The sequence below is a fragment of the Colias philodice genome, chromosome 16 (genome assembly GCF_061535455.1).
Source record: "Colias philodice isolate Cphi_HAF_F1 chromosome 16, ilColPhil1 Martin Lab GWU primary, whole genome shotgun sequence".
In the NCBI taxonomy this organism is placed as follows: Eukaryota; Metazoa; Arthropoda; class Insecta; order Lepidoptera; family Pieridae; genus Colias; species Colias philodice.
This window is the reverse complement of record NC_143101.1, coordinates 5,360,742-5,388,505: the sequence shown is the minus strand read 5'-3', so window position 1 is coordinate 5,388,505 and position 27,764 is coordinate 5,360,742. Positions and strand designations below refer to the sequence as shown.

At 34.6% G+C, this 27,764-nt stretch overlaps 1 protein-coding gene and 1 long non-coding RNA gene across 4 annotated transcripts in view; one reads left to right on the top strand and one right to left on the bottom strand.

Moving 5' to 3' along the window:
* Positions 1-25,861, top strand: part of LOC149481656 (ADAMTS-like protein 4) — a 116,600-nt gene extending 90,739 nt beyond the window's left edge. Inside the window, exons 8-17 of one of the 3 annotated variants that reach the window (XM_089704808.1) lie at positions 12,314-12,494; positions 13,423-13,583; positions 13,655-14,197; positions 14,311-14,577; positions 15,103-15,241; positions 15,641-15,816; positions 17,870-18,050; positions 21,307-21,384; positions 21,751-21,868; positions 24,695-25,861. In XM_089704808.1, the coding sequence (XP_089560934.1) occupies positions 12,314-12,494; positions 13,423-13,583; positions 13,655-14,197; positions 14,311-14,577; positions 15,103-15,241; positions 15,641-15,816; positions 17,870-18,050; positions 21,307-21,384; positions 21,751-21,857 (1,833 nt within the window). In that variant the 3' untranslated portion in view covers positions 21,858-21,868; positions 24,695-25,861. Of the gene's footprint in view, positions 1-12,313; positions 12,495-13,422; positions 13,584-13,654; positions 14,198-14,310; positions 14,578-15,102; positions 15,242-15,640; positions 15,817-17,095; positions 17,165-17,869; positions 18,051-21,306; positions 21,385-21,750; positions 21,869-24,694 lie in introns of those variants that run through there. The other 2 variants (XR_016316802.1, XM_089704809.1) reach the window with 2 other exon arrangements.
* On the bottom strand, positions 23,026-24,301 carry LOC149481657 (uncharacterized). The gene is made up of 3 exons (XR_016316804.1): positions 23,726-24,301; positions 23,538-23,599; positions 23,026-23,463 (listed from the first exon to the last, which is right to left on the bottom strand). It is a non-coding gene; the product is annotated as an uncharacterized LOC149481657 (long non-coding RNA).
* Positions 25,862-27,764: the final 1,903 nt, after the last annotated feature.

Below are 27,764 nucleotides of genomic sequence, written 5' to 3'. Positions count from 1 at the left end.
AAAAAAGAATTAACGAAATCGGTTCAGCCGTTCTCGAGTTATGCGCTTACCAACACATTTTGCGATTCATTTTTATATATAAAGATATGTATAGGTACTCCTTGTTAAAAAAAATTGTTACAAACAACCTACAAAAAGAAATGAAATCCCACCAAAAACATTTTCATGTAAAATGTTGCCAAGACGAGCCCATATGATTCGCACTGTCAAAAAGTTATCAGATCTCATGTAGAGCCAAGCTTCTAACACTACACGCCCTAACTCTACAAGGCCTAACTTCACAAACTCTACACCTTAGTCAAAATATGTGGCTTGGCCGTTCGTTACTACAAGAACTATTGTATAACACAAAAGTAATGAACAGTGAATTAATTTTTCACCTTACGCCGATGTGAATGTAGCGAAATGGCCAAGCCACATATTTTGACTAAGGTGTAGAGTTTGTGAAGTTAGGCCTTGTAGAGTTAGGGCGTGTAGTGTTAGAAGCTTGGCTCTACATGAGATCTGATAACTTTTTGACAGTGCGAATCATATGGGCTCGTCTTGGCAACATTTTACATGAAAATGTTTTTGGTGGGATGTATTTTTTGTTTTACTCATATCTAGTTGAAACCTAGTTACAAGCTTTTAGACGGGTAAATCTTGCCGTTTTTACATTTCATCTTTGACTTGTTACTTATGAATTTGAACGAAACAATTTGCTTCAATGAAACATAAATTTAAACGTAATGCTTTTGGACCAATTACCCTAGTACCAGTATAGTTTGTAATTTTTAACAAATTCTATTAAATATATTAAGTATAACATGCTGTCGTACGTAAGTTAAATAGGCACTTTGTATAATTAAAAAAAAAATATTTGAAAAGCATCTATATTCAATAAACGCCGCCGCCAAAATGATCTGACAGCAATTTTATAGCGGGTGTGTACAGAATATTAACAATAAATCGAAATTACGCGTATCGCATAAAAGCAAAACATTTTAACGTACCTATCTATTATCAGGTGATTTATGTTTTTTCAATGGAATGTTTCCATTCAAAAGAAATGAGACGTAGTAAAATATGAGAACAAAGCAATCAGTGGTTTTGGATATATGCCAGATTCTTATAACCTGGGGTAATCATTGAAGACCGTCATTCATGTAGGTACCATGTAATAATCATAGCAAAAAAATGGTTTACCGTTTGTTTATGTTGAAAACTAGTTTACGCTATGTTTATTTGTCAACGGATTTTCTTGGATTTTTTTGCATGATTTACACATTGTTTTGTTTAGAATATGGGTAAAGAAAGATTATAATGTCAAGGTTTACACATCCATAAATTGTGAAAGAAACAAAGTGTCTAACCGTCTCGGACTTTAAACTTTTATATTTATTGTAACTATCATGTCTTTCATTTTGTTTGTGAACTAAACCGCAAACGAAACTTTTATAGGATTTTTTATGTGTTTGCTAACATCTATGAACATATAATTTTTATAGTTTTCACTTCTCTTTCCTTAATATCATTCGTAAAAGCTTTCCGGGGACATTTCTGGCTCACTCAAGCTCTAAAATGTGTATATAAAAATAAGCTTCTCAATTGTGTAAAGATTTTTAACAGTAATTCAGTTTTTTTATTATTTGCTTTTTTTATTAAGTACCAACATGTCTGTAGGTTGATAGACGGCTTTTTCTTTTAAGATGATCATGGATCAAACTATGAATTAAATAAACTTGTGATCATTTCTTCTAGAAAATTCAGCATATTATGCCAGTTCAACTAACCATTTTTATTTATACAGCATAATCATAAGATATAAAATGCGTGTAAAATGCTCTCGGAAAATTGATACAGTATGAATATGTCATGTATGTATCACTCAGATATATGAGATGCGTTCAAAAACCGCATTCCACATACATAATCTAATTAATAATTAAATCGTATTACATGTGACGATAATTGAAATTGATCATGCATTCAATTTACGGTAAATCGATACATATTTTTTTAATTAAGAATTATTAATTCTTGTTAACATAATTAATGAAAATGCAATATTGACTTCAATTAAATTTATGATATATTATTATAGATTTGTTTTAACTTTTATATGTGTCTGTCTCTAGCTTCGGTCCTTAAGTAATTGCAATTTTTAAACATACATATAGATAAATCTACCTTTATTTTGCAGAAATGTATGTGCAACTAGTGTCAATATGTAAGTATCTCAGCTAACTTTGCTACTATTAAAAAAAATTGTTCAAGACATATTATTCCATCAGGCCCCGGAATCACCGACACAATAGAAAATCTATTGTGTCGCGGTCGGATCTGGCCGTTCGGGGCTCAATGGGTTATTATCATTTATATATTTTTTTTGTAGTTTAATGTAGTTTATAACAAACTAGTGTAACATTCGAACTATTTGGAACAGAAATTTACTTTCTCATAGTTGTCGGTTTAAGAACTTTGCAAGTATTTTTGCCCGCAAGGTGATAATGCTACACTCTAATTTCATAAGCTAAGGCTTATCGACATGACGGTTACCACTAAAAATAAATCAATGACGCAAAATACAAGGCAGTTCCTTAATAAAACTGAAATCAATTTACCGGTCTATTTGAAGATGATATAAAAGTTATTTTAAAATCGGTATTAAATTTGTTTGCTCAACTACGACTCGACCTTGGGAAGGCTCAGGCTGACACTAAAATCCGTGGTATGGATTAAATTAAAAATCTATTTTAAATATGCTGCTCTTGATTCAAAGCCAATAAAAACGCACTATGATTTACAGCCTTAGAATGTAATCCCGTAATACGCAATTAAAATTTTAACATTCCTCGGGATTAGATCCTTTCGAATTTGTAACGTATGCAGACACATGCCGTTTCTGTTATTAATTATGCTTTCAGTTATTAAATAATATCGTTAGTTTAACTTACATAGTACAAACTACAAAGTAAGCTAACATGTTACATAATATAACTGCATATCCACTACCTGAAATACACGATTATTCTGAACAAAATTATTATATTATATTCTCAAAGCACAGGCTTTGCCCGAAAGCATATTATGTAGATATTATTATATTTCTGAATAGAAAATTTTCGTATTTTGTATTTTAATACTTAATCATATTGTATCAAAATCTGTACCTACTCTTCTATACTAACTATTTATCCAAAATATAATTCTCCTTTGTTGGTGAAATGATCATTAGAACGCATCTAACATAATATGTAATATTTAAAAATACGCAGTAAGTCATGCATATTTAACTTGTTACCGCTATCTCGCTCGTATACTGAATCAATGTTTTATTAACACACATCCTATAGACTTGCAGGAGTTGAAAATTATGAAAGAATATTTTATTTACCGCGTATTTTCAGAGTAGTCGCGGAATTTTATCGCGAGATAATGAATGCAATCTAACGAGGCCATTCGAATAATAGGGATTATAATATAAACGAATGTTTACAAGCATTTGTTTAGTAAAATGGTTTTTGTAGTTTGTCATTTTGTGGTTAAATAACGAAAAGAACGTTAACTCAGAAATAAAAATGTTATGAAAATGATAAATTTATAAAAATTAAAAGAGGTTACAATATTATATACCTACCCCTAATGTAATCTCTACTTCTGTCACGCGTAACGATGACTGAATCACTTTTATTTAAATTTCCATTTTCTACAATCTACCACACATACAAAGTGTACAGCTAATAATTTGTTTAATGCAATGTATAATTTTTCGTGGTCTGAAAATTTTCCTAGGTGTCACCCTTTTCAAATTATTTGTCTTTGGACATGTGAGGCTTTTTTTCATTTTTATGTTTACAAGTTTTAAACAGCTATAATTTAATTAAAACATCCCAATTCCTAATAGTTATTTAAGCTCGCAATCAATAATCCAATTTCAAATATTCTAACAAAGCAAATTATTATATATAATTTATATGTCTGGTCTCAAGGATTTTGAAGAGGAGATAATATAGTATGTACGTATACATTGTTTTGCCAAATCCAAACAATATGAATAATCGTACGGCTTATAATAAATATACTTAGTAATACGCGTTAGATGATTCAAATAGCGCAATCACGATAAACTACAGTGCATAGACCTTCTTATCAGCCAATGTCGAAGTGTGGTATCAACTATTTCATATTTTTACCCGACTGCCAAAGAAGGAGGGCTAAACGGCTTGATGGATTTTGATGTATGAGGTATCGTTAGATTTGTCTTGATTACGGGAGTGTCATAGGATACATTTTATCCTAAAAGTCCCACGGGATAAAGACATAATAATATTTTTTCTAAATTTCCCTTTAAAAAAATATGTATGCGGTATCATTAGATTCATTTCAATCACTCTTTTTTTAGTGTGCAGTCGGGTATTTTGTTTTTTTAATAATTTACTTGTTAGATTTCGCGATTCTGCAAACTTTTAGATTAGGTAAACTAAAATGGCGATAAAAATCCTTTTACTGTAACCCACTCAGGGCAAGTCATTGCTCCAAATAATTACATTGAAATCTTGACAAATGCCACGCTGGTTGTTTACTACGATTACAAATCGATTAGATATAGGTTAGACTGCTTCATAGTCAAATAAGTTAGAATGATTTAACTCTACGCCCTTAACCAGAATAAGTAGGTCCACTTAACCTGTAAACCTGTATAGTATATATATAAAGATTTGATGATTGACATACTTTTTAATACCCCTTAAAAAGATCGACAACTTTTATTTTAAACTAGCAAACCGGGCGAACTCCGTTTCGCCACCAGATACATCTTTTCTTTACTATAAATCTCATGGAGCCCGAGACCTTTCCAACGAATGCAAAACCGTGGAAATCGGTTCGTGCGTTCTGGAGTTATAGCGTCAGAAAGGAAAACCCGACTTATTTTTATACAGTAGATGAAGAGCTTTTAGATACTTAAAAAAACTATGAGGACATTCAAATCGTCCAAATTTAAATAAACATATATTCAATTTGTATAAAATCGAACTGTAGTTCAACTTTCTTTTATAGTCGGGTAACAGTCAGTTACACTAATTACTAAAACAGGATCAACCATTAAAATATATTGATGAATCTAATTGACCTGACACCAAGTCATTTGGCCCATAAAACGTAACGGCTATCTTTGTTATTTAGAAATCATAAATTTTAAGTTAACGATTAAGTATTATCGTTATTCAATATGACTTTAAAAAAATAGTTTTGTGTCAAAGAGATTTATATAATCTACTAGCGGTTCGCCCGTGGTACCTACTTGTTTAATCTATCCTATCTCTCAAGTTGGATCGAACTGCACATGGTGTGCGAATTTTATTATAATAGGGTTAAGTGGTTTAGGAGTCCATTGAGGACAAACATTGTGACACGAGATTTATATAGGTATATTAAGATATATATAAAACTCAAAGGTAACTGATATTATAGTGATCTATCAACGCACAGCCCAAACCACTGGACGTATCGGGCTGAAATTTGGCATGCAGGTAGATGTTAGGATGTAGGCATCCGCTAAGAAAGGATTCCCCGAAATTCTTGCGGGAACGGAACGGAAAAATGGGGATGCAAGTACAAAGTCGTATGCGGAAGCTAGTATGACATAAAATTAAACAATAAATAAAGGCTCTATAATTTTTTTATCATATTTTGTACCATTAATAAAATAAATAATAATATTGCAATCTTTATAATGCTTGTATCTTTCGATTTAATTTTCAAAATTTAAACTTTTGCTGTTGCCTTTGCGTTTTAATAACTACATCATACAATAGAAAACTCACTCTATTTTAAAGTTTTCTTCGAAACAACATTGAAATATATCTTAATTCTAATTGATTTTCACAGATATGATATACAATTAAAGTAGCGGATAATAACGAACTATTCTTTTCAAACAAATTAACATTTGTTTAGTAATAAGAAGTGTTAAAAACTGTGTCGACGAAATTCTTAAGAATGGCGAAAATACCTGCGATTCTCACCATTACCATTTTGCTGGTAAGTACTATTTATATATTATACAATATGTATGTCGTATCTACTTTAATTTAATAACATTTTATAATTGAAAATGCAATTATGTATTTACATTTACCTTACTTTTTAATTATTAAGTGTACAGGAGGACGCAAATGTGTCATTGAAAATTATTTTTCATAAGTATAGGTACTTAGCGATTAGTACGATAGCGATCTTTTCTTCAATGAACAAGAACATATTATGTTAAATGTAAAACATGAATCAATCACAGTCTTAATACATGCTGATGTTCAGTCTCATCTCTGGTCGCAATATCGATCGTTGTATATCCATAGGAAATATCGAACCTTGAATTCATTACCGACTACGTCAATTTCAGCTCAATCTTCGACGTTGTTTAATTTTTTCAAGAACACATTAACCTCATTGTATTTCGCTTTGATCTAGTCAAGTAGAATGTTTAACAATCATTGGATAGCTACGTGTAAATCACTGCACATTTGTGAGTCTAGACACTCAATTTTAAATCATTGTGGTAGCAGAGTGTTGATTAGAAAATTTGCGAATGCGTGACATTTGTGTCTAATGTCAATTTAGGCCGCTATCTGTAGTAGTGATAAATGATCGTCACTGATAAACAAATCAGCCAGTGTTGATTGCAGAAATAGAACTGGTCAATAACAAATCAATGTAGTCGTAACTGATACATTTACTTGGTGGGGGATAGTAGAGCTTGCGAAGCTTAAGGAGCAGAATGTTTATAAGGTACTAGAAGATCTACTACTAAACTATTTTTTTAAATATCTATGGTTATATTTAAACGCTAACTGCTGTTTGTTGACAACAAAATAATCTATTAAAATTAATGTCACAGTTAATTAATTGATGCTACATTTACTTCTTTTATTCAGCATTTCGTGAAATTGAATAAAATTGTAAGTAGGTACGGTCTAATTGAAATATGACTTCTTGTTATTTCCGTACTTGACCTACATATTTATGTCGTAGATTTAAAGTAAAAAATTACTTTCTGCATAACGTTTCATAACTTTTTCACGCATCTAACACTGAAAGAATTGGAAAGAAAATAATTTTTACTGTGATTGTAATTCCGAGCGAGATCGCACGTAAGCACACATTGCTTCATTTGCCGGTCGTAAAATTCGACATTGAGATTGTTAGTTCACTTTTAGTACCAGGAAATCATTTTCAAGACTACGTTGTCATTTGGATATTATTCGACATTGTTCTGCGGGTACATGATATATTCTTTATTTGCTATTCCTTGTGGAATGTTGGCGCCGAGCGATATTTACTCTACGTTGACCAACCGCTCATATAATATTGACATTGGACAGTACAAACTTTATCACATTTTTAACATTAAATTTTGTTTCCAAGAAATCTATTTAGCTTTTTCCACTTAAAGATATAAATAAACCGTCCTTATGATTGTTTAAATTTTATATTTAAACATATTCATTTGCCTATTATATTACGAATACTCTAAATAAATATTATGTTGTACAAACAGTTGGTTCAGTAATTAACACGCATATTTCAAAAACAATAAACTAAACCTTCGCGAGTGAATGCTTCAACGACGCTATTACTTAAAACATTATTCGTATTGTAATGCATCGCATATTTAACTATTTTCAATGAGTATTATTATGTTGCATGATAAATCAGATGCGACCCAGTTGTCGCGTGCACATAGATGTGTGTAGTGTCGCCTTGACGCACTCCTGACCACCTTTGTTTTACTTACTCCACATCTGAATGGCTAAATTAGATACATACTTATCTGATTCAGTTGTTCATTCGACCTCAATATTAAGCATCACAAATTTAATAGCGATCACAATGTTATCGGCAAATATTTCGCTTTTTTATTTACTGTAAATTTGTTCTCATTCACAAGAATAACTGAGCATAAAGAAGTCACGGATGAAGGAATCCAGAGACGCGTTCGTCGTTAGACAGATAGATGTAAAGCAGAAATCCGGGTTGATTCGCTGGAAACAATTTGACGTATTGATGAATATTTAAATAACTCTGAGACAGAAGTTGCGATTGTGCCGAGTCCTTTTGAGCTAGAAGTACCGCAGAGCTAATAAATTTATAATTCACGTCGAGTCAACCTCATCGCATATGATAATGAAAAGTCAACGACTGGTCTAGTTGCACTAATGAATGAAACTCCTCTGTAATTTATATTAGCTACGCTATTGTATTAATTACGAACTTTGTCACATTTCAAAGAACTCGGACTATATTTAAGAACCATTGTTACGTTTAAGTGCATATTTACTTTTTTGGTGTCTCGAGGATGACGCATTGTACCAGTTTTCTATGTATGCACTAAATTGCATACCCTAAATGCTCTGGCCTTGTCCATGTTCGTGAGCTTTGTCCCATAAACGGCAAACAATTGGGAGTAATAAAATCAAACGAACAGCTGATTGAAATAAGAAGCGCAGTGATTTTTTAAACAACTTTTCCAACAGCGGTATTATGAAGTAGCAAACGTTTTCCAGAATTCGATAACTTGTAATTATTTTATTCGTTTATTGTTATATTTACAAAGCATATCCTAAAAACAATATAAATATAACTTCTGTCAAGAACTAAACAACTTAAAACAAATTATTTAGACCGAGGAAACTTGGAAACGTGTTTTCGGAAGTTGAGGTTTGTGAAAGTTCCACAAAGGCAGGATAAGAAAACTTTAAAACGGTCAGAAAGAAAACTTATTTACAATTTCCAGTATTATTTATTTACATATTTTAAATAGTTATCTGCAATTTATTTTCTTTTGTGTATTATAATTCTTATTTTTTTCCATCTTATATTATTATCTGGATGAGATGTAAAGTGTATATTATATTATAATAATTTAACGAAATACTTGGCAATTTTCTACTAGACTAAGCTTTAAAGTTTATCTTTTTCCTTATGTATTATATATATAATATATAGTTCATAATGCACTCCTGTTATTAGATAGATATTAATAGCTTAACATTGAACTTGAATGCCTCGATACAGCCGTTAAAATGCCCACCGCAACTTAATCAAATAAAGAATTTTTATTGGCCATATAGCGGCTGTCTCAAAGATCAGTAAAACATACTGACAAGGGTCATATATTTAATAGTTAACTGGTTGATTTGAACAATAATGAGTGGGTTTTTAACGAGGGCGGATACAGCTCCCGATTGTTACGTAAATATCTTCGATTAATTTAAAAACTGGTTCCCTTTAATAGAGAGCTTCCACGTTCATATCATTAATTTGATCTGTTGGAATCATTTTTAATGCATGTTTGTTTGTTAATGGAACCTTCGGTTATATGATTGTGATCTGTTAATTACTTTTTATATAAAATCTTGTGCTATGCAATCGTAATATCATAACAATTAATAACTTGCAGATGTTTAAAACATCAAACCAGTAGACCCAGAAGTTTGCAAAACATTTATAGATAACAAAAACAGAAGACAGCCTTTATTGCTAAAAAGCTCTTTCAGTGCCGAATTAAAAATGGCATGTAGAGGACATCTTAATCTTGCCTATTTCAATAATAACATCGTATATTCATGACATTGGCTGACGTATTTTCCCCACACACGATTAAAATGATTCCCGCGTCGCCCAATACAAGATTTAGACGTCGTTATCTCGTACAAGCTCATAAAACTGACATTACTATTCACTAATGTTCCACTCGCATTAGTGTCACATTAAATGTTACGAAATGATGTAAGCATCAGCCATATGCATCTTTGATCACTACATGCGTTTTTCTCACATGAATTCAATAATTGGAATTGAGGTTTGAGCAATTTGAAGATGCAAGCTTCTTGTTAGTCGTTAAGGTTGTTGTGATTACTTGAGACTTCGTTATGACTGAACAAGATGACAAAGTTTTATTATATCTGAGAATTATAATATAGAGTATTTTTTAGTTATATGTTGTGAGTAGCTCACACACTAAATATATTTAACGCGATCTGGATATTTATAAAAAAGGAAATGTTCCTTTGTTATATTTAATCAAATAGTTGTTAGTTGCCGCTTGAAGAATATAGCCTTTTCACAGAGAAGCTAACAAAATGAACAGTATAAAAATTTTCAGTCACGAGACAGATTTTTATTCTCGTGTAAAATCTGAGATAGAATCAACTGTGATTTTATCAACAGCGAAATGATTTCCGTTTAACATAAACAGCTACTTTATTTGACAATATTGTTAATTTTATTTGACTTTTTCTAAAAGCTACGCGATTAAACTAGTAGCGAAGACATTATTTTGATGGCTTAAGAAAGTTAATTATATGCTTATAAATATTAATTGGAACATCTATTATTAGGATTTATTTTAAAATAATATTTTAACATTAAATATATACAGCAACGAAAAACGAACGTTATCTCTATAATTAAGGCACTTCTGTAATATTTTGAAATAAAATACCTATAGTGCAATATAAAAGGGAACATTTCCATTTGTAATCATTTCCCAATCTAAAATTAGATTTTTTACCTCAAAATATAACTCATTAATTCACTCGTGCTCAAACATAAAAACTATGCACATTGACACAGTCATACATTCACCGTACATCACAATAGATAAACATTTAACTGTTCCATAATAAATCATAATTAAAACTGTATACTTACCTTGTATTACTGCGAATTAAACAGAATAACGTATTAAATGTTCCCCATATGAATAGCTCTTCATACTCGTAATGTAAGAGCTATTCATTTAAGATACATGTAGGTTTGCCGTAAGCCATTCGTTAGCAATGTATGCACCTTGATGATATATCAATTCAACGAGATTTTAAATTAGTTATAAATCTTAGGGCCATGTATTAAACAGGTAGGATATACGTCATGGGAATAAGCGGGTTTAGCGGCCTGCGAATGAGGACCATGTTTTCTGATAATCTCAAGATAAATTACCGATAGATTTTCCCAGACTCAAGTCTTAGTTTCTAACATATAAGAAGGTATTTAACTAACTTATGCGACATACGAATAAGCTGTAAATATGTATACAAGTTTTAAAGCTGTTGTCTTAAATATTGTAAAGATTATTTTTCAAATAGAGAAAATAGGAGTCATTTTATGTATCTATATTTCTAGAGACAAAAAATTGTATACACCGCGTATTGTAATGTTTCATACCTAATACATATAGGTATATAAATTTTAATGCAGAATATTTTTCGATAATTTATAAAACAATGGCATTGCATGCAACTTACGCAATACAAATAAAAGTGGTGTCTCGCATATGGTATAAACTAAGGTATAAACACTTGTAACCTTACAGTATCAACTAGATGCTGTAAGGTCACAAGTGTCACTGGTATTAAAACTGCAAATTACCCAAATATTAAAAAATACATTAAAGCCATCCTTAGAAATAAAATAAAATAACAATAGGTAAAGTGGGATAATATATTTGACTTTTTTCATGTATCATGTTGAGAAGAATTGTGTTATTTTCATTACATAAATATCTATCCTTAGATTACTCTCTGAACCATCGACTATAATATATATATATATGGTTATAGACCCAAAACCAAAAAAAGGAATAAATCATGAAAATATACATTACAAAAATTCATAATTCATACAATAAAACAACCCTTAATTACAGCCGATATTATACAGCAAATACTAAGTTATTATAGTTAATATCGCAGTATCCGAGGCGCCTGCGCAGACACCCGTGAAATGTGCTGACATGTTAATCCCTATCTTCACACTGATCTCGGAAGACGCGTGACTGATTCATATCGTAAAAGCTTCTTATGCTTTCGTATTAATAGCTAAGGGAAAGGAGACGTGAAATTTTACACATTGTCTAAGTCTTGTAATAAATTCTGCTGGACAGTGTAAACGATGAGTAGTTATAATTAGTTCCTTATATTCTTGGAAAGTTTAAGTTATGGTACTTTCGTTTTATAGATTTGGTTCTAGGAGAAAAATAAAATAGATTCATTTATAAAAAAAAAATAAGATGCATTTTATTACATTACCTACTTTAAAAGCATAACCAATTTCTTAAGGCTTATACTACTAATTATAAATAATTATAAAACTAGTTCTTAATAAAGCAAGAGTAGAGCCAATACTTAAATGAGCGAGCGAACTATTAAGTTTATGATAATGACCTTAGATGCTTCCATATTTGATAGGTCAAATTTTATTCCGTTCTCTGCTTCAGTTAAGATTAATAGACTTCACAATATAACATAATTAAAACACAATTTGTTCCCAGGTGGTCGGTCGAGAAGGAGTACTATCGTCCGTGACGCGTGACCTGCAGTGCGGCAGGCGCCTGGTGTCCGGACTGTTCTCCCGGCCGCGCCTGCCCCTCGGCTACTCCTATGTAACCACGGTACCAGCTGGCGCGTGCAGGCTGAACGTCTCCGAAATTGTGTCTAGCGAAAATTATATTGGTACGTTGGTTAATACTTTGAAAAAAGTCGGTCATAGTTTCTGCTTCTAAAATTCAACAGAGCTTGCAAAGCTTTAGTTCATTTATTAATTTTCTGCGCATTCTTCTGAACCGTTTGTTATCGTAGTTATCGTTATCGTAGTTGTTATATTGTACTTAAATTTTTATAAATTCAAATAGGGCAAGTTCAATAATTATAAAATTCTGTCAAATGTTAAAATCCTCCTTCTAGTCTACTTGTGAAAATCTTTGAAAGTCGGCACTCCTCTCTCTTTGTATAACGCAGTTTCTTAATTGTACTCACACGAAAGGTTGTGTATCATAATATAGGTCAGCATGCACTATAATTCCAGAAAGGATTTAATTGAACTCAGTTATACTAGTTCAATAAACATAAGTAGTAGTTAATAACTAATGAGCAGATGTTGTCTCCAAGGCCGTCTAATAAAGCTTTCGGTAGCGCAGACCCAGCCAATAGGTTTCAATTTTTATTGAAGTGATTTAGTTCGCCGATTGTGGGTCACAGATTTTAATAGAACGATGAAGTGCGCAGTGGAACGATTGATGTCGAATCGATTAATAGAAATTGCACGCGCGCATTTTGCGAATGCATTTCCTCAATAGAGGCGCCTACGCCGAGAATTGCGAGATAAATCGAGATAGCGGTCTAACCAATTGGTGGTTAATTATTTGCATGACGCAGTCGGAAAGCGTTTTGCCAATTTGTTAATTGTTCCGTTAAAACAATACGATCGTAACTCTGCGCTTATTAATTTGATGAGTAATTTGATGCGCACGTGTTTGCTTAAATAGATAAAGTATGTTAACTATTGGGAACCCTTGAACTATTCAATTCTATAAATAAGTGTGGATTTTATTAGAAGTTCTATCAATTGTTTATTAAATGTTATGCCTTTCGATTGTTCTAGCTTTGCGAGTTACGAATGGATCGTATATTGTTAACGGCGAATTCGCAGTTAGCGCCCCAGGCAACTACGAAGCGGCTGGAGCACGTTTTATATATTCTCGAGCTGGTGGACTCGACAATATATTTGCAATGGGACCTATACATCAAGCCATCGACATTATGGTTAGTCATTTAAACCGCAACATAATTTTATTGCCTTGTTTGCATTGTCTCATTCGAACAATACATTTCAGGTTCTATATACGCAACCGCATCCGAACATAAAATATGAGTACTTGACTGATACATTGCCAGATGAAACCAGCAACGATATTCCAACAGAGAGCAATGCGACTCCGCATCATCCGATGCAGAGACATCATCGCCATCATAACGCCGAATCTCACACGAAAGTATTGGATAAGCCAGATCCGAGCTTAGCGAAACACCCAGATTATACGTCGAATGAAAATCCATACCATATAGAGAGTAACGTTGTTGGAAATCGGCGGTTCATGTGGAAGATTCTTTCGTATACACAATGTTCACGATCGTGTGGTGGTGGGCTTCAAATTGGGAAATTCAAATGTGTAGAGCTGGGTCAAAAGGAGGAGCGGGAAGTGTCTCCAGCACATTGCACGGGAGCTCCTCCAGCTTCAAGGAGGAGACGGTGTGGCACAAACCCTTGCCCGCCGCGTTGGAGAGCCGCTGCGTGGGGACCCTGCCCGGTGTGCGGCCCGGCCCATAGAACCAGAATTGTGGGCTGCGTGCAAGATCATGCACGAGGAATCACAAAGGTATTTATGTTCTAACCGGTTTTAGATTAACTTTGTTTAATTCTATGATAATTTTAAATCTACAGTTTACAGGTTCCATCAGTTATTTATTAAATATTTGTCTTTACTTTCAGATAAGTGACCAAAAGTGTCCTCTACCTATGCCACCAAACAGTGAACCTTGCGATATTCCCAATTGTGATGGAACAGCTATTGCCTCTAAGACTCCAAGACTTGATTCCCGACGTCAAGTCCGACCAAAGGATCACATAGAAACATTCCGCGATGCTCCTGCTATATCTCTAGCTAGTAATGTGTCGGACAATGAAGTCAGTCCTACGTTGGGACCTTCGTATAGTTTTACAGCTGCAGGAGGGTGGCTTTATACAGAATGGTCAGGAGTGAGTCTACCATTTTTTATATATATAAATTAATTAAAAATAAGTATTTTAATTAAATATCAATGTTTTTTTTAAAATGTTGAGTGAAATTTATGGAATCAAAAATGTGTTGAAAATTAAATATTTTTACAACTTTTTTTGTCTTTTAGTTATGTAGGTATACTTGATACGATATTAATTAATTACAGACTTGGTTAGAAATTAATCTTTTAGAAATGAAATATAGCTGTTGACGACGCGGTTGGCGCAGTGGTAAAGTAACTGCCTACTGAGCCGACGCGACGGTCCCGGGTTCGATCCCCGGTCAGGGCAAATATTTGTGTGATGAACTCAATTATTTGTTCTTGGGTCTGGGTGTTATCTATATATGTATATTTATTAAAATATTATATTTATCGTCGCCTAGTACCCACAACACAAGCCTTAATTGAGCTTACTGTGGGGCTAGGTCGATTTGTGTGATAATGTCCTATAATATTTATTTATTTATAGCTGCTAGTATATTATTTCCCTTTGTATCCGTAGTGTGTCGGCTGGTGCGTGGGCGGCGGCGTGCAGTCGCGCGGCGTGCGCTGCGCCGAGCCGGCCGGCTGCGACCAGCGACCGCCACACGCCGAGCAGTCCTGCTCTGCTAAGAAACAGTGTGATGCGCAATGGTTTACTGGTGAGAAATTACTTCATACTTTTATCTTATACAAAATAATAATTTACGATTTTATACTTCTATTTCTCTATTTTCCTTATCTAAAAGTTCTCTTCTTTTTAAAACGTTATTAGAAGTTAAATTTTCATCTCATTACGCAAAATTTAGGGATAATCTTGCTTAAAACTTCTAGATATCTAGTTATCTAGAAGTTTTAAGATATCTATAAGTTCTTACTAGATATTGTCTCTGCAATAAAATATTGACTTACGTTAGAAATTATTTTCTGAAAATTCGTTCAACTCAATATGTATAATTGTATAACCGTTTTTTTTAATGACCTCTTCTATAATGCCAATTAAAATATGTGGCTTTTCCGTTAATATAGACTTGTTTTAAACTCTTATTTATTTCGTTTAGGTGACTGGTCGCCATGTTCAGCGGAGTGTGGAGGTCGTCAGATCCGAGGCGTTATCTGTATCGGAGGGAACGGCAGGAGGCTCAGAGATTCCTCCTGTAGAGCTCCGAAACCGGAGGCTGAAAGGGAATGTGGGGGGACTTGCTCGCCTTCCTGGTATCTGAGCGATTGGGGAGAGGTAAGATATTAAATGAGTCAATAAGTGATCTCTTTAATTCTGTGAAATGTCTTGTGTCTTTTACGGTGCATTTACATCAAACGAGCGAATGGTCATTCTAACCCCACTGTCAAATTCTTTTAGTGTTAATAGGCGTAAAACATTATTTCGTTGTTCTTCTTCTTGTTCTAATACTGAAGAACACTGAATATGACTTTTCGTTTACACTAAAAGATCACGAAAGAATGCTCTTGCTCTTGCTCTAGCTCTATATTCGTTTGATCTAAATGCACCGTTACACGAATCATGATGAAAATATACATATACTTAATACAATTAACTGTACACTGTAATATACAAAGATTATGTTTCTTTATATATTATCATAATTATATGTGTTGGAAATACCATAACATACGAGCAATTGACACCTGCGTATAATAAGATAAATGGCTCTATAATCGTATTTAATTATTTTAATTCGAAGCTTATTGATATAATTCAATAAATTAGATACAACGTTTTTCACAAATAATTGCAAGATAATTTTTTGTATCAATAACTAAAGCGGATTTCGTATAAACTATAAACTAATGAACTGTACCTAATTTAACATCTATGATAACGATATTTGAATTTATTTGCAAAACGGCAACGCAAGCTTCAAGCTCTCGGCTTTCCGCCAGCAATCTTTTTTAGTTTCATTAGCATGTTTTTATTATTTGTTTTATTTCTGTATTTCGTTCCTTTTAATTGAAATCGATAAATTTGGCTTGCGCTTTTGTGACTCACATTTATACTTACAGAAGATTATTTGAAATATATAGTGTAATTTTATATAATACTAAGAATTTATTAACACCTTTGTTATTAAATAGTAAATTGGAGATGCAAATTTTAATTCCATCTAAGTTTTCCACATATTTTTAGTTTACCATATAACCAAGTAAAACTTGTGCCACTGTAAAATAATTATTACTTGATGATAGTAGTAGTATAATTTACGTAGTAACTATTTACTAATCTGTGATATAGTTACTACTGTACTTATGGGTAGGTACTCTTTACTATGTAGGTACTTTGTAGCATCATTGTTGGAAGACTCTCCACTTTTAAAAAAAAACTATCCACATACATTTGTATAATATTATATGCTTACAAGTGTATGTGGATAACAATTAAAAATAATTGAATATATGATTTTATTTAATAAAATAACAAGTAAGAGATTATCACCATTTTCACTATGACATCATAATTTGAATTGATCGAGTACGCATAACTAAACATGTATACACAGTGCACGGGTCCCTGCGAGGCGGGTGTACAATCCTTTTTACCATTTTCACTATGACGCGGACTTAATGATTTGAATCGATTGACTTCGCATAATCCTTCCTACTAATACATATTATAAATGCGAAAGTTTGTGAGGATATGTGTGTGTCTGTTACTCTTTCACGCAAATACTACTGATCCGATTACAATGAAATTTAACATGCATATAGAGGGTAACTTGGATTAACACAAAGGATAGGTTTTATCCCGAAAATCCCACGGGAACGGTAACTATGCAGGTTTTTCTTTGAAAACGCGGGCAAAGCCGCGGGCGGAAAGCTAGTTTAATATATTATTTATTGTACATAGTGTACGGGTCCCTGCGAAGCGGGTGTAGAGTCCCGTACAGTATTAAATATTATGTATTTATTGTGTACAGTGCACGGGTCCCTGCGAAGCGGGTGTAGAGTCCCGTACAGTATTAAATAATATAATGTATCTATTGTGTACAGTGCACAGGTAGGGACCTGTGAAGCGGGTGTAGAGTCCCGTACAGTATTAAATATTATGTATCTATTGTGTACAGTGCACGGGTCTCTGCGAGGCGGGTGTAGAGTCCCGTACAGTATTAAATATTATGTATCTATTGTGTACAGTGCACGGGTCTCTGCGAGGCGGGTGTAGAGTCCCGTACAGTATTAAATATTATGTATCTATTGTGTACAGTGCACGGGTCCCTGCGAGGCGGGTGTAGAGTCCCGTACAGTATTAAATATTATGTATCTATTGTGTACAGTGCACGGGTCCCTGCGAGGCGGGTGTAGAGTCCCGCACGGTGTGGTGCGCGCGGGGCGGCGCGGCGGGCGCGGGGGGCGCGGCGCGGGACGGGGAGTGCGCCGGCGTGCGGCCGCCCGCGCGCCGCGCCTGCGTGCCCGCGAGGTGCTCCACCACGCCGGAGAGGAGCAGTGCTGTGCAGGGTGAGTTCCTTGTCTCCTAGTGGGGTAAGGGGTACATACATCTGGACTAATGCTGTGCACGGTGAGTCCCGTGTCCCCTAGTGGGGTAAGGGGTACATACATCTGGACTAATGCTGTGCATGGTGAGTCCCGTGTCCCCTAATGGGGTAAGGGGTACATACATCTGGACTAATGCTGTGCACGGTGAGTCCCGTGTCCCCTAGTGGGGTAAGGGGTACATACATCTGGACTAATGCTGTGCACGGTGAGTCCCGTGTCCCCTAGTGGGGTAAGGGGTACATACATCTGGACTAATGCTGTGCACGGTGAGTCCCGTGTCCCCTAGTGGGGTAAGGGGTACATACATCTGGACTAATGCTGTGCACGGTGAGTCCCGTGTCCCCTAGTGGGGTAAGGGATACATACATCTGGACTTATGCTGTGCACGGTGAGTCCCGTGTCCCCTAGTGGGGTAAGGGGTACATACATCTGGAATAATGCTGTGCACGGTGAGTCCCGTGTCCCCTAGTGGGGTAAGGGGTACATACATCTGGACTAATGCTGTGCACGGTGAGTCCCGTGTCCCCTAGTGGGGTAAGGGGTACATACATCTGGACTAATGCTGTGCACGGTGAGTCCCGTGTCCCCTAGTGGGGTAAGGGGTACATACATCTGGACTAATGCTGTGCACGGTGAGTCCCGTGTCCCCTAGTGGGGTAAGGGGTACATACATCTGGACTAATGCTCTGCACGGTGAGTCCCGTGTCCCCTAGTTGGGTAAGGGATACATACATCTGGACTAATGCTGTGCACGGTGAGTCCCGTGTCCCCTAGTGGGGTAAGGGGTACATACATCTGGACTAATGCTGTGCACGGTGAGTCCCGTGTCCCCTAGTAGGGTAAGGGGTACATACATCTGGACTAATGCTGTGCACGGTGAGTGAAGTCTGTTTGGGCCCGGTGACGGGCTGCCGCTGCCGCACGGAGGAACTCTACCAATACCCATGGCCCTTTCGTTGATGCGGCTTGACGGAACACAGTGGGATTTTGGTCGGTAGGAATCCGACAACCCACGGCCCCTCCCCCGGAGGCCGTGGGTATCTATGCAAGATTTCCCCACTAAAAAAAAAAAGGGTGAGTGAAGTCCCATGTCCCCTAGTGGGGTAAGGGGCAGATGCATTATACATCTGCTTCACTAATCGATTTTCTTTAGGGACAAGTAGGTGATGAGCCTTCTGTGTCCTGCCAGACCGAGACATTTTTTTTTCTTCGTTTCCACCGGGAATCGAACCCAAGACCCCTCGGTTCTACGCTCACGCGTCAACCTCACTGTACCAAGGAGGCGGTCATGATGCAGGGTGAGAACGTTTGTTAAATCGGTAGAATCATATATGCCTGTGGATGCTCCACACAAGACAAGATAGAGTTGTTAATGCTGTGCTGGGGCTTATTTGATGTGAGATTGTAAACTCGTGCCAGCTTGTTAAATAGGAAAATCATGTTAGGTGAGAATACTCAGCTGTTAGACACTGAATGAATGAATGAATGAATGAATTCTTTATTGCACACACCAGTTGAAAGAAATAACATAAAATACGATACAAACAAATTGCACAATGGGTGACCTTATGGCTACAGAGCCATCTCTTCCAGGTGACCCAACCAAGGAAAACAATGATAAATTACAAATACAAGTAGGCGGTGTATACTAAAAAAGAAACAATGATAAAATAAGTTTAAATAAATTAATAATATAAATTACTAGAAAAGTAAAAGTATAAATAATATCTATACAATATGTAATAAATAAAGAAATTCATATATTACAATATATATATACGTATTCATAATATAAATAGATATAATATATACATATTATATAATACATATACAAAATACATATAGGTAACGGAAACATTATTAAAGTCATCATTTGGCCACTAAGGAGATGTAGTGGTCAAAAAGCATGTTTTTGAAAGCATCGATGGATCTCGCTTGGCGTATGGCTATTGGTAAGTCATTCCATAGTCGAATAGCCTTCACTGTAAATGAGGAATTGTAGAATTTAGTTTTGTGTACAGGTACATTAATGAGATAAGTGTTATTCGATCTCAGATTTAACCCGTGATTACTAGAGTACTCAAAGTTATTTTTTAAATAAAGTGGGGTTCTGGGATCGAATAATATTCCGTACAACAAATGTAGCACATGAGCATCCCGGCGATATCTGATAGGTAGCCATTTCAGCCTGCGACGATAAGCTGAGACATGGTCATACTTACGCAAACCAAAGATAAAGCGGATGCACAAGTTCTGAAATCGCTCAAGCTTATCGAGTTGGATCTCAGTAAGGTCACAGAAACTGACGTCAGCGTAGTCGAGGATGGGAAGAAGGAGTGTTTGCGCTAACAAAATTTTGGTCGGAATCGGAAGAAAGTTTCGTAATCGCTTAAGGGAGTGGGATGCTGCAAATAACCTTTTACTGAGATGTTTCATTTGATCATGCCAGGAAAGTGTAGAGTCTAAATGGACACCAAGATTTTTGACAGACAGACTGAATGGAATCTTAGTGTTGTCGACGTAAATTGATGGCAAGTTTTCCCACACAATTTTAGACACAAACTGCGGACTTCCGATAATAATAGTTTGCGTTTTGTGGGGGTTAATTTTAAGGCCGTACAGCTTGCTCCATCTAACAATAAAATCGAGATCAGTATTTGTTGAGTTAATGGCTGCAGGCAAATCAGACAAAGGAGAATGCGTATAAATCTGAAGATCATCAGCATACATGTGGTACCGGGATGAGATGTTACTCGTAATGGAGTTTATGAAGAGGGAGAAAAGAAGAGGAGAGAGGACACCGCCTTGTGGTACACCTGCAGTCAGATAACTCCAGGATGAGATGGACTCGTCTAGCTTTATCCTCTGCCGGCGACCATGCAAAAAGCTACGAAACCACTCTAACACCGATGCAGATATGTTAATAGAACGCAGCACACTCAAACACACTCCCAGTTAAAGAGAAATACTACTGCATGAAAAGACAACTGTCCCTTTTAACGTATTTGCAATGCATTTTCACGTATTTATAGATACAATTGCAAATCAATATGTTAGTAATTAAAACTGCGTTTGAAAAGATTCGTTCGTTAGACAGATCATCCAAAACTTGTTTCAAAGAAGAGATACGAATTGGCCGCAGTTGCACTCTGTACGCTATGTAGTATTTATAATAATATTTTTTTTATTAACTATAAACATAATTATACTGTTTCAGATACCCAAAACCGAGTGACCAGGCACCAGAATCCAAACCCAAAGGTGCAGAATGTGAGGCAGCGAACATATAGCGATGGTAACAATTATTTTTTAAATTTCATAGCAAAAAATAAAGGAGCGAAATAGAATAATCGAAAAATAAATACACTTCAACAACCATTTGTGTCTGTTTTTTATGTTTGACCTAATTTGAAACATTAAAGCGCGTCACACACGGTGAAGATACTATAATATTTTATGTTAAGATTCTCTAATATAAAATATTACAGTATCTTAAGGTATCCGGTATCAGCGTTTTGACCATCATATTTATTTTTGTCATTGCGTACTAAGACCCCTGTAGAACCGCCATCCTGTTACGAATGACCCGAAACACTGACACAAAATTTCGGGTAAAAGTAAAAGTAAATATTTATCTTAAAATTAATATAAATATTTCCAGGAGCCTGTGTGGACAAACTCAGCAACTGCGTGTTGGCGGTACAAGCTCGCCTCTGCCATTACCACTACTATGGTGACAACTGCTGCCAATCTTGCCATGGACGATAAACTGGGCAAAGGTATACAATATTACCTATATTATTTATTTGTAGTTTTTAAATAGTTCAATTCAGCTCATTCCTTTCTGAATAATTATAATGTCAAGTCAATAACTCTATTATACCTTGTTTGTGGCTTTACCAATAACACTTGCAGAATACCAATAGGAAAAAAATGTTAAGACGATACACAAAAAAAAATCCACTGCTTGGCGGGCGGAGTCTAATAGCTCGCTATCGCGAACGCGGGTGTGCGCGAAGTCATTCTTGCAAACTCGCCGCGCTGCCGCTGGCCGACTCGGGACAAACATGTATGGAGTCGTCATACAGTTATAATATTGTTATACATATATTTAATTGTTGATTTATTGGTTTTATTTTCTTGCTTATAAACAAATAATCTTCTTTTTAACAACTACTTAGACATTATTAATAATTATTATTATTTCGTAATGTTTACTTTATTACAAAATAATACAGGTTATAAATAATCTTTAAAATAACAAAAAATATTGTTACTCTGAAAAAATGAAATGGTACTCAATAACGCGGACTACTGAATGGATTTAGATAGAATTTGATGCTGACGTAGATATTACGTCATGCCCAGAAATGAAAGGTAATATTTCTGAAAGAAGTTATAAACCCTAATTCTTCTCAGTCAAAGTCAAGAGTGGAAGATATCACTAATACAGTAAAACTGATGCGTAACTTTGGATGTTAATTTGTATATTTTTTTGTTAGTTGTTACTTAATCACGTCAAGACTACATTACCAATTTTGATAAAATATAGCTAATTGCCTGGATTTACACATAGGATACTTTTTATCCGAACTGAACACTTCTGTGGGATAAGACAGGATTCATGATATAATCTAATTCCACGCGGGCAAAGCCGCGGTCGGAATGATATTTTTTTAAATAAAAAAATTGTTTAAAAAAAACACAAAATATATTGACGCATGTATTTATTTTTTGCACTCTATTATAATTGTAATTATTCATTACAAATAATCAAAATAAAATAGCCAGAACAAAGTTAGGCCCTGGTAGGGTAGGTAGGCAGGTACAGCAATGTGAGACGAACACTGGCTTATTTATACCAATAATAATGTATTATAAACATTAAATTAAATTTACTTTCTAACAACAAAAATACATAATATTAGTAGAATCAACCAATCATCCCACAAAAATGAAATGTGCACACAAATATTCATCCAAATCGGTTCATGTCATTAGGAGGAGTGACTGCAGCGCCATCTTCCGGGCCCAATTGTGTTTCCAGATCACCCAGGAACTCAATTTAATATACTTACACAAAATTTTTCGAAATGAAAACTCACATTACTATGTAAATATGAATATAAACCTGTTTTATTACTAAGCAATTTCCCGCACAGGTGTAGTAAGTATAAATGAAATAAATATCAACATCAAATTCTTTATACAACATACTTATCTACCACCTTCTAAGAAATGTAATTCTTGAAATTATTTCGTATTTTTTTTAAATATAATACTACTCCAATGAGCTCCTGTTCCATATTATGTCCGCCATACTTCCACTAAGTTCACCATGATTTTTTATTTCTTTGCACTTTGTTGCTTTTTGCTAGAAATGGAATCATGCGATAAAACCAGTAGAGCTTTGATAACATACATTTTTGACTGAATAAAGGTACTTACGAAGGAGTGGATTCACATTGTGAACAATCAGTGGGTTTATTTTCCTTCTGGATTCCGGATTTCTGAACAGATTATTTATGCTATAAATGAAAAAATCTTACACATTCGTTATGTACTTAAAACAGGGGTACATATCAAACATCGTCTATAATACAATTATCATCAAATTTAAAATAAAACCAACTTACTTCATTAATTTGTTCCAATTGTAAGCATTCTTTTTCCTCCAACCTTTATGTTTCTTCTTCTTATTTTCTTTATTGTCCCCATTTGTCTCATTTTGTCTTATCGTGTTGTCACCCTTTTTTACGATTGCGCGAGCGACACAAGTTCCCCGTGTGACGGCCGTAGCGGGAATGACTCGTGCAGCGATCGGGGTAGGAAGGTACAGGGCGGCTCTCGCTATATTGGCTGGTCGCGCGCTAATTTCAAGTATTTCTTGTTTATTTCAAAACCATCGCATATTTCAAAATTCTAACACGGTAGACGTATAGGTTGTATATTTTATAGTTAATATCCAAAAAGTCGTAACTTTACGTTTGTTATTTTGAAGATGCCAGAGATTAAAAAAAAATAACAATGATAACTTTGTATTTTTTTTCTATCGAGAAAATATCATGGAATCATGTTTCTAAAACGGTAGACGTATTGTGTTACTATTGAACTTTCTTGTCAAGAATTTTCATCACGACAACTTTAATAATATAAAAATTACGAAGGTTTGAAAAGGGCCGTAAATGTTAGAAAAATTAATTCATCACCTTAAAGCTTGTATAAAGTTATCAGAAAGTCGTGAAACTAGTCTTGTTTATTCAATAATTATTTTAAATTAGCATTGGTAATGCGCACGTGTCTCATGTCCTGTTTTTTTATACAATTCTTCTATTTTTATAAGAGGAAATACAGAATTGAAGCATAACATTGCTGAGTACTGTACAAAATTTACCAAAAATCTCTTACATTCTATTTATAATTCGATGTTAAATTTAAGCTAAATTTACTGCACTCTGCCCCAGTTTATTTTCGGCTATTCTTTACCACAAAATTACACTTATTATAATGGAAGCAAGCGCCATAACTAACGTGATGTAACAAATAAAACGGGCCAGAGTTTAACTCCAAGAATATAGTTGAAATAATTTATTATTTGCTTACAGGCGCCACCGGGACAAGTGACTATATGACTCATAGTATTGTGATACAATGGACAATTAGTGAATACATTCTCATAAAACCACTCGAAGTCAAATTTTTCGCATGTATTTCAAAGTAGTGTCGACTCCTATATAGTTGCAATCTTCATTGTATTTCAGTAAGATAGGAATAGTTTTGTGATCTCCAGTATATAAGTCGAGAAACTTCAGTCAGTTTTTCCTTTCGTGACTCGAGATTGTCACAGCAAAATTGTCATTGCTGTGGCGAATGCTCAAATCACGAAAGAAATCTCATTGGTGTGAATGGTTCGAAAATTTTAATAAAAATATGTACTGATGCACTATACTTTATATTCAATGCACCTTAACAATGATTATAACTTGCCTCAATACTTAACTTGAATCATTAGAGCGGCCGTACACGGGCGGCTCGAGCGGTCTCGTGGACTGCTCGAGCTGTCGCTACAAACCGCGCAGTTGACGGTTTGAAACGGTCGCGACGGCTTGAGCAGTCCGTGTACGGCGGTGAATGAATGTCCATTGTCCATAGTTCACCGCGCGGTCGCGGCTTCAAGCCGTCGGTCTCAACCGCTTGAAGCGGTCCGTGTACGGCCGCCCTTACACCGAATTTTCGAATAATATTTAAATTTAGAGATTTTCAAAAATTTGTATTATAATTAATTTAAGATCTTCGATTTTAGATTTTAAAGGTAGTCATTTAAAATGTAGGTTATGTGATTATTAGATATAGTCAAACGATAGTATTTCTTATCATGTAATAATTATAATATAGAACAGTGTTTTTTGGTTTATATTCGCATCCGCAAATATAGTGTGTTCATTATTTATTGATATTGTAAAATGGCTTAGTTTAAAACTTGTGACTAGAATGATTTTCAATAAACTCATGCTTTCATTGTAATACATTTTGACCATTACTTAATAATTATTTAATAGAACATTCTAGTGCACGTTAATTTATAGAGAAATATGTAAATAGTTATTTTTATGTATAGCGCATTTATTTACTGGCTGTTAAGTATTTATGTTATAGGTTATAGAGCGAGACCGCCATAATTTATACCATCACAATTGTTTTATTCAATATAATGTGTCTATACTAATAACGCATATAACAATGTACAAAAATAATAAGCTTTAAAAACTAAACTCTGTGTTTCATTATTATACCTACAACCCCCTTTACGTTTTCTGGCAAAGATAATATTATATATCTACACATGGCAACAATTAAGAGAATGTAGCAAGATACCTATTTCTTCCGATTCGATAGCAACATATAGACCTTATAATAAGAATACAAAATTAATCCAGTATTAAAGCTACATACTACATACCACATCTATTACTTATTATTTTGAAATTACACATATTATTATCCGCAGCAAAATATTTTGTATGTCAATTGATGTAATATAAATCTTGAAAAGGTGCTACTTGAGTTAATCCTAACATCATTTAATTAAGCTTGGTAAGAACGTGCCATATTACACGTATAAAGCTAAAGATACAACTTCTTACTACAAATATACTATTAACCCGCCATTGGTGACGTGAATTTGACTTACAGCGTTGGTGACCCCGGTCTCACGCACCGGGGTTTTTGACTACGAGTTTATCTGTAATTTACGGTTCATGCTACTTTTCATTGGGATAGATATAAAATTTGATCTTTTATTGTCAATAAAACATAGGTATTTATTAAATCAAATTTCTTTTATTAGCATAAGACAACATCTTTGAAATAACTAAAATTGTCAAGTATTTTAACAAAGTTTTTTTAAAACTCAAAAATAAAGCATCAATCTTAATTATTTAACAGTAAAATTAGGCTTAGTCAGTCTTATGACACTGAAAACATAAAATGAAGTAACATAAATGGTAATACTTCGACCAAAAAAAAAATATACAATACTAAAATCACTCATCTTCAACAGCCAAACAACTAGAGCAAGTTATTGGTACTACGTGCGATCTGGTTCGAAATTATCTGGTTCGAAGTCACTTCCAGATTCACTTTCCGATGACGTTTGTAATCTGTCCTCATCAGATACTGCTTCTTGCAAAAGAGCCTCGAGACGACACTGATTACTTTCATAAGACATGCTGAAACAGTGTTCACAATTTGAACAAAAAACACGGAATTTCTTGTGAAATATCGATCAAATCTAGCAAAACGCTTACTAATAATAGAATTATATGATTAAACTATAAATTACAAGAACAGCTTTATCAAAATAAGTAAAATAAAAAAAATACACAATAACCATTTGACTTACTTAGTTGGTGACGCCGGTCTCACGCACCGGGTTGGGGCCAAAACTCAGTAACGTGCGCCCGCGTCGCTGTCGTGGGGTAGGGGTAGGGTAGGGGGCGCGAAATTAGGCAGCTACTCGAAACCACAGTGCAATTCGATAAACGGTGACAAAAATATTTGGGTTTCTTTAACTGCCCGGTCTCACAGACATATGAGGTCACCAATGGCGGGTTAACCAACAAGCAATTAGTACTACGAATGACTTATTTATCTAAGTGGATTAATAAGTCATTCGTAGTCCCCACTTTAAAATATAAAAAAACAATGTATCATACTACTATCTTTGTCTATGATCCGCCGGTAGAGTTGGAGTGATACTCCACAATAAAGCATACCTACATAAGTAAATAAGTAGTAGACATTGTAAAGGCTAACACTTTTCCTGCGTATAGAAAATAATATTACCTCGATAATCTGCTATTACTATCTCAACATCCACATCAACATCGCTCTATAACACACCACCATGATAATAAGTAAATAGAAAAATCATCTGAAAACATTCAGTATTTTAAAACTCCAAGGAAATTCATCAGTGTAAAATATTTTACATAATATGTTTTGACCAGCAGCATTTAACTGAATTCACTTTACGAATATTGACGATAGAACATAGGATATGATACATAGTGTATTCTAGAGAATTAAATTTTATCGTATAGGTACATCAACAGATTAGTAGTACAAACATTTATCCTGAACATTTATAATTGTAGGTAACCACTTATTTCATCA